At 36.3% G+C, this 12638-nt stretch overlaps 1 protein-coding gene across 17 annotated transcripts in view; it reads left to right on the top strand.

Annotated features, from left to right (window-relative positions):
- The window catches only part of TENM3 (teneurin transmembrane protein 3), a 2419468-nt gene that overhangs the window by 2363333 nt on the left and 43497 nt on the right, over nucleotides 1-12638 (top strand). For 11 of the 17 annotated variants that reach the window (XM_070253219.1, XM_070253220.1, XM_023630964.2 and 8 more), the window contains 3 exons: nucleotides 72-215; nucleotides 4587-4836; nucleotides 5542-5562. In XM_070253219.1, the coding sequence (XP_070109320.1) occupies nucleotides 72-215; nucleotides 4587-4836; nucleotides 5542-5562 (415 nt within the window). The remainder of the gene's footprint in view (nucleotides 1-71; nucleotides 216-4586; nucleotides 4837-5541; nucleotides 5563-12638) is intronic. The other 6 variants (XM_070253221.1, XM_023630970.2, XM_070253230.1 and 3 more) reach the window with 1 other exon arrangement.

Genomic DNA, 12638 nt, shown 5'->3' with positions numbered 1-12638 from the left:
TCAAAATAATAAAATAAATTGCATTTCTGCCTGTAGTTGAGAAGATGAACTGTGACTTGTTTTGATTCCAGTGTCAGTCGGATACGAGTATGAGTCGTGTTTGGACCTGACGCTGTGGGAAAAGAGGACCGCCATTTTACAAGGCTATGAATTAGATGCTTCCAACATGGGTGGTTGGACGTTAGATAAACATCATGTGTTGGATGTTCAGAATGGTAAGACCTTGTTCACAGACAGTTAATATTGTTCACCTTCAAACTGATTAGATTGCAGCAACGTTTTATCCTATGCATGCTGTAGGATTAGAATCAGAAGAAAAAAATAAAGATATATTTTTTAAAACTATAAAAGCTTCACGTGGAACTACATAATATTCTTCTCATGAACTGTTTTTGTATATCCATCTCCAAAATAGTTTCACCATTAGAATGTAAGGGACTGACTTTGGTGCAGCATTGAAAGGACTCTATGTGGGAGTGTTTGCCACAGATTCATCCAGGGATGTCTAATTCTACAGTAAGTCAGTGAATTGATCCCAAAAACTTTAGGAAGATTTATCAAAAAGGGAGGGAGGGGTATCTTTTTTGGAAGATTAGCCCTGAGCTAACTGCTGCCAATCCTCATCTTTTTGGTGAGGAAGACTGGCCCTGAGCTAACATCCGTGCCCATCTTCCTCTACTTTGTATGTGGGACGCCTGCCACAGCATGGCTTGACAAGCAGTGCTAGGTCTGCACCCGGGATCCGAACCCACAAACCCCTGGCCGCCAAAGCGGAACGTGGGAACTTAACCACTGCGTCACCAGGCTGACCCAGGATTTTTTAAAAAGTCAAGAAAAAATAAAAATCCTTGCGACTACCAAAATATTCCTAATAGATTTAATCCTTAGATAGTCTATTCTGAAGGTCTAGATTTTTTTTTCAGTTCTTGTTAGACTGTGTATTTGAGAAAATAAGTATTCTCCCACTCAGATTGGGTTGACTTTGTAAATATTAGGAAAAAATGAATAAAGCAAGAAAGAAAAAATGAGAAAAAAGCAAGAATCAAGGGTATAACTTGTAGTAGCTTTTATAATATAAGTGAATATGCTCTGAAAAAACTTATTTCAGGCATCACAAACCAAAAGAGATAAATTACTTGCAAAATGTGACCAGCTTAATCTCATAAAGAATATTATTTATGTTAAACAAATTCTATTGTCTTTACATTTGGCCCATATGCTGGCTCCATCTCAGATAATTTATAGGTACTTAGCTAGAAAAGCTGAACCTGAAGGTAACGCACTCTAGCCTCCTATCCTAAACCACATCATGCTAGTAACTCTACTCTCCTTTTACAAATATCCAGAGGAGACTTCACATTTTTGGCAAAATAATCTGGCTTTTGACTTTGCAGAAGTTTTTGACGATTCAGAATGTTGAATTGAGCATGCAGTACAACTAAATGTTTAACTATGATTAGTGGTCATTTTTCAGATTAATGTTGCTTTGATATTCTTTTCTTTTTTTAAATTTTTTGTTGGAGAGGATACATGTTAAACCTGCAAATACACTAAATGTAAGGAAATTTCCAAGCCAAGGCTTGAAAATGCTGGTTGGTACGTTACTTCCGGAAGAGAATAGTACAGAACAAATCAATAGTAAGAAAAAAACAAAACAGAAAGACCCTTTCCACCTTTCCTATTTGGGGCAGTACTAAACTCTGCTCCATTTCCAAGTGTGCCCTGGACATCAGGTTGTAGTTCATTTTGCATCGCTGAAGATTGGGGGCAGAGCTGATGACTAGTGCCACATGCGGCACACACTTTGGAAAAGTGGGACTCCCAACCAAGGAGGATGCTCCGTATGTTATCCCTAATCATCAGCGGTGTCTGGGCAGTGCTAGTTTCAGTCTGTTATGTTAGTAACACGAGGCTTCATTGTGGTCTTTCAAAATGCAAAGCCATGTGCCGGCCATCCTAGGAACTGGTCTTGATTAAATTATTTGAAATTGTATTTCCCACAGTTTGACATATCGCTATATATTCCTTCAGAAGTTATTTACAAACAAAACTGGGGGAACCTCTCTAGCTGCATGTTAGTTATTACGAGAATAATAGTTTGCTCCAGGATTTCACCCAGCAGATTATGAACCAGTAGGGAGACTACACGCTAAGAGCTCCAGGAAAGCCCGTACCTCTGTAATTCAACACTGTTAGGATACCCAATACTCAGGATAGTAAGTGGGTAGATTGAGAAACTTGTAGATATTCTGTGTCTGTATATATAATAAAAATACACACATATACACACACTCTACCAGAATAGTACATAGAGTTAGCTTTTATTAAAATATCAGGTCAGATGTAAAAACTAGACTACCCAAGATTCTGTCCTCCAAAAAATGTTATTTTATAAAATATATGTTATTTTAATATTTTTAAATAACATGTTATTTAAAATATGAGGTAACCTAATTCACAGAGTGAACTGATTGTGATTTCAGATTTTATCCAAGAACAGTTTGACAAGTAGTGCCTTTTCGAAGTGACATGTGTCTAATTGAATAAGCAGAGTGATTTGTAATCATGACAAGGTGGACAAGCTATGAAAATGTATTAAGGAAGGAGAGAAGGCAAAAATGTAGACAGCGACAGGTGTTTGTGCAGGCACCCTGAAACATGGAAATAAATACTCTAATGTTCATCATTCCCCTCTGACGTCATAATGGGGGAGAATCATGGAGGACCAATCGTTCAAAGTCATGACCGAATCAATCAGGGGCAATAGAGCAGTAGGCTGGCTTGTAGGATTCTTCTGATGAAAATTACAGAACCGGCTCTTCTAGGAAATTATAGTTCAGTAATTGTCCACTAATGCAATCATAGAAAGAAGGATCTTAGATATCATTAATGTATTCTTTGAATATTCAAGGCAAAATGCATTTCATCCGTTGTTACGATCCAGCCATATTTGGAGTATTTTTCCTTAAATTTGAATAAACCTGTTTTGATCTTTCCTGACTTCCCTTTGTAAATTTGCTATGATTGTTACATCACCCAAATAGCAAAGCATTAAGAGAGTAATCACAGAATTCGTCTGAAGTGTGCTGAGCTGTAAGGGGAACATAGTTATTCTGATCTCTTCTTCACTTGAAAATTATCCCAAAGTGGGAGAAAGAAATACTGTCTCAAGTTTCCTGTTTGTACTTTCATGGGATTGATTTTTTTAACAGTATATTTGCTAAAAAGTGTAAGCATTGGCTGGTTTGGAGAACACTTTAAAACATAGAACATTCAATGAGAATAACATGTACAGCTCTAAAGTCAACACAGCAGGTAGTTTATACAGATAATAACACATTGAGAAGTGTCACAAAATACGTATGGGACAATAACAGCTGACCACCCAGTGTACATCAGACCAAATGAAACCATTGATCTATATGTAATAATCGTAAATGAATGAATTTAGAATCTCAACTCAAATATAGTTTCTAACCATGAAAATACTTAATATTCATTTGGAATTTTTTTCTCAGGTTTTCATTGAAGATCGTAATGGAGCAGTGGCATTTTGTCTTCTTAAAATTATTGGCACTCTCATACCTTAAAGCAGAGTACACTTGAAATAATAAGTTGCCCTTCCACAACAATTTTGTAAAGTTTGAATTTTTGCATAACTGTGGATATATGCATTCTTATAGCAAACAAGAATATAAGCAAGGAGTAGTATAATGGAAGTTTGATATATATTTTCTAACTTTGTTTTCCATGAAGTATTTTTAACTTTTTAAAATCAATGATAAACTCATAAGGAAGAAATACATATTTACGATGCACATTTTTATGAATTGGATTAATATATAGTATTTTAACATCATTTAACAATTAGGCAAACTTGTTCTTCCCTAAAGAACGTTATGTAGAGCCTAATTCTCAAATTTGGTTGCACATAGGGATCATCTGGAGAGTTTGTTTTGTTTTGTTTTGTTTGAGGAAGATTAGCCCTGAGCTAACATCCATGCCCATCCTCCTCTATTTTGTATGTGGGACCCCTGCCACAGCATGGCTTGATAAGCAGTGTGTAGGTCCACACCCAGGATTTGAACCAACAAACCCCAGGCCACTAAAGCGGAGCACTCAAACTTAACAACTACACTGCCACGGGGCCGGCCCCTGGAGAGTTTTTTAAAATCTCAGTGCCAAGTCTGCACCCCAGACCAATTAAATCAGAATCTCTCAGGGTGAATTCAAAGCTTCAATATTTTTTACAGCTCCCCATTCAGTTCCAATATGGAACCAAGTTTGAGAATCACTGACATTGAGTACTGGGGTTTTTAATTTTTCTTGTTCATCTTTGCTTCTTTCACCAGACATTCTTTAAATCCAGAATGGACAGCATTTTTTTTATATATATCCTGTATGTTTTGTCATATAATCCTTTATACTAGGTAATTGAACGGAGTTCTTTCCAAGAGAACTTTAAATAAAAGCTTTCCCAATCCAAATCGAAAAGACACTGAATTGTAGTTAGCTCTCTAGTGAACGTGTTTACTTTTCATCTTTACTCTTTTTATCATGAGAAAAATGCATCTTATTTCTTCTAGGTATACTGTACAAGGGGAATGGGGAAAACCAGTTCATCTCGCAACAGCCTCCCGTCGTCAGTAGCATCATGGGCAACGGACGAAGGCGCAGCATCTCGTGCCCAAGTTGCAATGGTCAAGCTGATGGTAATAAACTGTTGGCCCCAGTTGCATTAGCTTGTGGGATCGATGGCAGTCTATATGTAGGGGATTTCAACTATGTTCGGCGGATATTCCCTTCTGGAAACGTAACAAGTGTTTTAGAACTAAGGTATGTCTTTCCTTAATTTGGGATTTTAATCAAAGCTACACATGCCTTTATAAAAAAAAATGCTGAATCTAATGTACTAATTTATTTATTTAAATATATCTTCCCAATGTTTAAAATTCTCCCTAGAAAGAAGTTAGATTGTTGGTTAAAGTTAAGAAAAGCAGAAGACATATATATTGTGGCATAAATGTACAAAAGATTGTAAAGTTACCTCATATATAAACTGTCTCACTGATTCCAGTGAATTTTCTAGGCTTCGATAGGATCGAACTATGATTTTTAAATCCCTTTAGTCGTCTTTAGAATAACCTTGTGATATAGGTTATTGCTCTTTTATCTCACAGTGATTGAAAGTAAGGCATGAAATATGTTCCTACGATATCAGGGCATAACAGTAAATGAACTAAAACTATAACTTTCAAGTAGAATATTGGATCTTCAAGTTGGGTTAACCCAGTAACAATAATGACAATAAAGTAACAAATTGTTGTCTTTGCCTTGTTCATTTGTGTGTGATTATCGAAATCATCCTATTTGGTAAATTATTTGATAAGCCATGGCCTAAAAAATTCATTTCCAGTGTTATTTCTGCTTAAGTGAGCAATTTCCATACAAATAATTAAAATCTCAGTCTTCAACTCATTATATTTAGAAACCTTTTCTAACTCTGCTTTCTTTTCACCTTTTTTATCTGCTTCCACCAAGAAATAAAGATTTTAGACATAGGTAAGCATCTTGCTTAAAGGTTGTTGTGTATTTTCAAATGTCCTTTTTACATTTCACTGTGACTCTCTGACACTGTTTTCTAAGAATATTTCATCATGAGAGGGGAAATGCAGTATCACAGAACATCTAAGGAATTAAAACTGCTTAAATGCACGATTATTATATAATATATTGCAATGTATATTACGCCATATATATACAATATAATTTGAAAAATATTTTCAAGTTGGTTAATAAAGTAAATTTCATTGGAAAAAATTATTATATTATTATAGTGAACATCTCTAACAAAAAATTCTTCAAATGTATGATATGGTAGAGGGCACCTGTGTAATCATTCAGGTTAGTAGTAGTTAATTTTCTAAACATCAGTTAGACTTGCACAATCTAAGCCATGGTGAACAAAACAAAATTTGAAGCACAGTAGAGTTTAAAGAAAGTTTAGTTTGACCAATAGCCAGGGCAGATCCTGGTTTATTGGGCCCAAAGCTTATTCACTTTGGGGGCCTCTGTTTAAGGAAAAGAATCTAAAAAATTTTACTTTGGCAAATTTTTTAAAATGTAACACTGTGTGAACATATTGCTGGGGCCCTCACTGGGCTTGGCTAGAACCCATACAAGTGAGGGGCCCTAAAGCTTAAGGTTTATTAACTTCCCAGTAAATTCATCACTGCTGTGTTTTCCTAAGTTGAGAGAGTTACCAGATTTGAGTTGTAAGAAGTAATGTTTTCATTGATATTATTATGGAGGAAAAGACTTTCCTCAGAGCTAAGGATGAATGCAGTTGAAGCAAATATATAGATTGAAAAGTTTTTCCTTTTCTATTTGCTGTGTACACTTAACTGGGGAAGATACAGGAAAAGCTTTTATATGGATACTTTTGACTGAAAATTTTTCCTCGGGACAGCAAGAAAGGGGAAAAAACAATACGTTTTAAAGTAAAGCTAGTAAAAAACAAGACATACTGGACATGCTAGATCTAGTTTGGCCATTAAAATATCTAATGAAATGATAACAGATGGAAAAACTAGTGATATTTTGTATGACATCCTTGAGATGAATAAATCAATGTAACCCATTTAAACCGTTGTGTGGAGATTAACAACTAGGAAATAAAAAGCAAAGTTCTGCTGAAAGATGTATGGCTGTTGCCTGTCAATATGACCAGGTATATTTTCCTGAGATCCCCTGTTGATCTTGTACTATCAGCTAATAGCTCAGTCACGTGCTAAGATTAACACTATATTTCTCTGGACTATTGAGCATGCAAAGCTCTACTATTAGAAACCACAGCAAAACACCAAAATTTTTCTGGCCTTGCCCTCTTGGTAACTGTGGAGAAAAGAGGAAAGACAAACAGATGTATACACCAACTAAACGTGAAAATGCTGGAGGCAAGACAGGAAAAACTAGCAGAGCAGATGCCTTTTAACAAGCTAGCCTATTACATGCCAGGCAGGGCGCCAGATATTTTATATATGTTATTGCAGATGCACACAACAGTCCTTCAGGGTTCCAGATGAGGTCATTGAGGCTCAAGGAGGTTACATATCTGCCCCAAGATGCATAACTAAGAAACAGGGAGCAGAGACTTGAACCACTGTAAAAGGTGTGTTCTTTCCACTACTCCACGCAGCCAGTTATGTGTCCAAATGGCTAGGTTTCCATGAGATAATTCCCTGGGTATGCAAAAAGCTAGATTTATTTTACAATCATTTCACAAATTACTTGGAGCTATAATCTGTTTCACTGGGAAAAAAAAATCTGTGAAATTAGAGCTATATTATTATTAACAATATTTTATAATGTGTACTCATTATGTGCTAACTCATGGTGTTTGGCACTGATACTCATTATAACCCCTCTCTCATGATCCTCCTTAACCTTTCTCCTCTGTACATTATTCTGGCTAAGTTTGGACTCCTTTATTTTCTTTATGCACCATGCATGTAAAATACACTGTTTGGGTTTTATATTGGTATTCCTCTTTATTAAATCAATGTTAACTGATCACTTACCATGTGCTAGGCACGTTGACAAACAGTAGTATAAGGCAAAGTCCGTGCTCTCAGAGCTCACAGTCCAGTAGGGGAGATAAGATATATATGTAACCAACTAAATAGCATTATCCATATCATTCTTTGATGTTTAATCATATCCATGGCTTATACCATGAGAGTAATTCTGTGGAGGAAGAGACTAGGGAGTGTGGTAAGGAAAAGTTTCACGGAAGGGGTGATATTTGACCTAGGTCTAAAAATGAAGTCTGCTTAAACAGAACAAGAAGAAGAAAGAGAAGGACAGTCATGAAGAAAGAATATAGAGCAAGTCAAGTTACTGGGGTCTGCGAAGGAGATAAGCAAGACAGGTTCTGAGAGGAATCAGAGCCACCTGAACGTGGAGCAGGGGATTCATGTTGGTAAAAAGGAGAGATACAGGGAGAAAGGCAGATTGGGGTCAGATTGCTTAGGACCTTGAATGCTCTAAGGAGTTACTCTTCTATCCTGTAGGACAACAGAGACAGTGAGGAACCGTTTTCTGATCTTGAACAAGATCATGGTATACTCAAAGTGGCCTTTTAGGAAGATTAATCTGGTATCAGTGTTCAGTGTGACTTGAAGATTAGTTAGAAAGATGTTACATGAAACCATGAGATGGTAGTGTAGGGGAGGAAGACAATTCCTCTACTTTCTAGGTCCTTCTGGATGAGAAGGATTAAATTACATTGAAATGAGACAGCATAACAGGAGAAAATCGAAGTTTAATAACATGTGTACATGGGAGAAACCAAGGAAAACTAACTCTCCAGAATGGCCAAAGCTGCTGCCTTAAATACCATCTTCAGCTAAAGACAAAGGAGGATGTTGAAGACTTCTGAGGGGAGGAAGGCAGCTTACATGGATATGGAAATGCAAATATTTGTTAAACAGGTGTTTGCTGGGCTGTCTATAGACAATGTGACCCGAGAGACACATTTTACATTGTGCTACATGTGTATTATGATATTAGCTTATGGTATTACCGTGGTGTTAGCTCCTTCCTGGAACAGGCCTTCTATCTTAAATTATTTCAGGCAGTTGGAGGGAAGGTCAAAATTTCTTGCGTCTTTTGTTCTTAAAAACAATCAAGGCAAAGAGACATATTTTGGGGTGGCCAATTCTGATCCCCCATACTAGGTACCTAAAATAGGATGGCTAGCAATGAAGGAAATCGACCAATAAAATAAAGGAGGGCAGAGAATGGACACACTGTACACGGCTGATAAGGAAGAGGAAGATGTAGAAAACATCCAAGGTTTTTGACCCCAGGTCATCAAACAGATGACAAAATCATTGACAAAAATAGAGATTCCGTTAGCTTAATAACTAATTAATCAAAACTGACTTAACAAAAGCAAAATGTTTCAGCTCATTGAAACTTCCTCATTTAGCTTAAAAAATTAAAATTCTTTTCAGGTGACTCTTCCTTTTTGCCTACCTATGTCATCTCTCTTTTACTGGCTGATAGGATCTGCCTGGCTTCCTCCTTATCCCCACTTTCCTGGCTAGCATAAAAGTAATGAGAGGCTTAGGAATAGGTGATTGGAAGAAAAAGAAATTGAAAAATGTGTCTAAGCCTATAAAAATGAACACTGCAGTCAGCTGTTAATGATTAAGTAAAAAATAAAACTGCATGCTTCTTGTCCTCGTACCAAGTTTCACATACTATCAACAGCCTCATTAATTGGACTAATGGAAATAATTAATAAAAATATTGAATAACAAAATAAATATAAAAACACATAGTCTTTATTATTTTAAAATTCAAAGTATTCTGTCATGCCAAATTTAATAAGAACTGCCAGGATATTATATCAAATAAAAGTCCCTAGCTACATTTTAATGAAAAGATATAAACACTACTCAATCAACATATTAAGTTTTTTACATAAGAGGAAGCTTCTGAAATGCTTGAAAAATAAGTTTCTCTTAGATATGCTAAATATTTCCCCCTATGATGTTTATAATATTGGTTTGCTAACAAATCTTTTTTGTGGGTAGTAAATTTTAGCTTATCCGTGTTCCAATTCTTTAAAATTTCAAAATAAAAGAACTTTAATTAACTAATACCAGCCAAGGGGCACTGAAACATGTAGGACCGAAAATCAACTTTGTGAATTTTATATTACCAATTAAAAGATCAAAGAAAGTGTCAATTACAGGTCTGTGAATTTGAATCATTTAAAGTTTAGATACAAAATCGTAAAGAATTGGTTCAGCACTTCTTATTGACTTAATATTTAAAAATCAAGCAGGCACAGAAATATCACATTCCAAAGTTCTGCTTATGATAATCTAAACAGTCTTTTGGTAGCTGGCAAACAGGTAGCCTACTTTTTCGCATAAATATAAATATAATTAATAAAATAAAAATAAATAAGCATAAATATAATTGACGCTTCTTCAAATGGTCTGGGTTCTAAGCGCTGTGGCATAATTTCCAACTAAAAAGGTAAAAGTGCTGATAATATCTATTCTATACCTTCTTCCTTGTGAATGTTTCTCTAATCTAAGAAGGCTGAATTATGACAAAATGGATGAGCAAATCTAGTCTGCCTTTACCCCCGGATCTGGGTCTAATTGCATAAGACCGTAGAGAGGATGGCTTGATAAAATCAATGATCTAGACGATTGAATGCATCAAGAAGCAAGATACAGAATACTAAAGCTTCTTAACTTGATCTCAGTTTCTTTGGTTTTGCTGCTGTCCATCAAAATCTGAGTGTTATTTTGAACCTTTCTGAAATGAAAATCTCAAAGGCTGTTGTGCTCCTCCTTTTGAACAGAGATTCCCCCAGACTGTGCCTTTTGTAAATTCTTGCCCTCCAGCTGCCAGCGGCAAATTGTTTTCAGTCATCATAGGCTCACATCTTTACATGAGTTATATTACTGATCTAAACACTCACCTCTCTTTGTACCACCGCACCAGCCTCTCTAGTGCTTTGGCTTTTCGGGAATTTGGAGAGCAAGTACCAGCTCACCCTGTCAGAAAACTCTCTCTGCTTAAATTGGGTGTCCTTGAATCCCAGGCCCATGGCACATACTGCTCGGAGCTTCTCCGCCACCAGTCTGTCAACTACACATTTCCAAACCCACTTTTTTTCCTTTTGGTCTTTCAGTACTGATCCCCCTTTTCATTTAAGAGAGGCTGGGATCTAAGAACCAGCTCTAATTTGCCAGCCTAGGCTGCTCTGCAGAGAATTTACCCAATTCTCATCTCCCACCATTCTGGAGGGACTATTTCCAGAGCTGAATTGTTTTCTCCAGGGCCACATACTCCTCCACATGTTTCTTCCAGACAATAGAGTTGTGTGCAAAATTAGACCTTTCATTTGATGGACATTTTTAAAACCATTGGTATATGTTGCTTGATTTAGAAATTTCTGTATCTTCAAGGAAGGAGTTGTTTCAAGACAGGAAATAGCAAATATAAGCTCCACTTTGGACATTTTGTTATTACTATCTTACTCAAATAAAACCAACGCCCATAAAGGCAAAGCTTATGACCTGAACCAGTCTGTTATTTTTGCACCAAGAAAACTCATGCCGTAGCTAAAGAATGTCACTACTACTCAAGCAGCCACCTTGAAATCTCTTGTTTTTTCCCCTCAAAATGAGGAACATTGTGAAAAAGCATACATGATTCATTTTCCTTTAGCATCATTACTCTAGAAATAATTCAGAGTGGATGTTTTCAGAAAGGTCTGCATTGTTTTAATAATTTAGGATGTTATAGTATAATAGAACTGAGGATACAAATTTGAACCTATCCAGATTTAGATAATGTTTTTCCTTATTAACATTTTCAGAAAGCAAGTCAAGCTGTAGTTAACTACAATTATTGCACTTCTCTGTTGTGTAGAGTTACAAAGCAAAAGACTATTGCAGTGTAAGAGGAGAAAGAACACAAGCAAATATTAAGAGCAGCTAATGCTTATTGAGTATGTATTATGTGCTAGGCACTGTTCTAAGGATTTTCCATATATTAGTTCATGTAATCCTCTTAGATCCTATGAAATATATATGATTATTAGCACCTTTACAGATAAGGAATCTGAGGCACAGATAAGTTAGATAACATGCCCAAGGTCACACAGTTAGTAATGAAGCTAGGATTCAACCCCAGGCAAGCTGGTCCAGAGATCATGCTCATAGATATAAAATGACAAGAAAATAAAGTGTGTGTGTGTATGCATTCATAACCAACTATACAACTATTCATAATTAGTATATAATCAGGGAGATAGGAAAGACTAGAGAAGTCTCTCCAACGTCATGTCTTTCAAAAGAGACCCAGCTTGATTGAACTGCAGCTCTGGCACCAACTATATAGACCTGAAAGGCCAGCTCTGCCAGTATCAGACGGTTTATAGAAAAACAAAACAAAAGCAAAAACCGCTATGAAATTGCTCTGAATGTTATATTGATATGTGACTTTTCACTTCATGGTGAAGTAATCAACCACCGCATTACAGAACACAATATGCCTTTTGCCGCATTTGAAATTTCAGGCATCAACTTAGAAAAATGATATGATAACACTTAGCATGGCAAGTTGATTATTTGGTATAACCCAGCATTCTGAAATGTTTTTGTTTCAAATGACTTGCACCTCTTTATGAGTTCTTCATATCACTTTTCACCCTTTCACACATGTTTACACACTCAAGACCTCTTGCACTAATCTGTCTCTTGTCACTAAAAGATCTGAAAGACTGGAAGGGAGACCCCAACACTGACGGTTTTCAGGCCTTTGTGTGTCTCAGTATTTCTGTTGCCAACATCACAGCCATAGAGCTTTTCAGAGCTCCAGAACGTCCCTACAGACTCCATGAGTGGTCAGCCCTTCCACCAATGTGACAAACACTAGCAGAAACTAGAACCTATTATTTTAACAGCAGAATGTTACAGGAACAATGAAATACGTATATTCCCCACTTAAAAGGAAGAGCTTTAAGTAGTGAGAATTGTTTCATTAGAACCTAATTAGTAATGAGAAAACTACTAAACCACTAGTCAGAATAAATATTTTCATAT

This window comes from Equus caballus, chromosome 27, assembly GCF_041296265.1.
Source record: "Equus caballus isolate H_3958 breed thoroughbred chromosome 27, TB-T2T, whole genome shotgun sequence".
In the NCBI taxonomy this organism is placed as follows: domain Eukaryota; kingdom Metazoa; phylum Chordata; class Mammalia; order Perissodactyla; family Equidae; genus Equus; species Equus caballus.
Note: the sequence above shows the minus strand (reverse complement) of the source record. Positions and strands in the feature narration are given on the sequence as shown.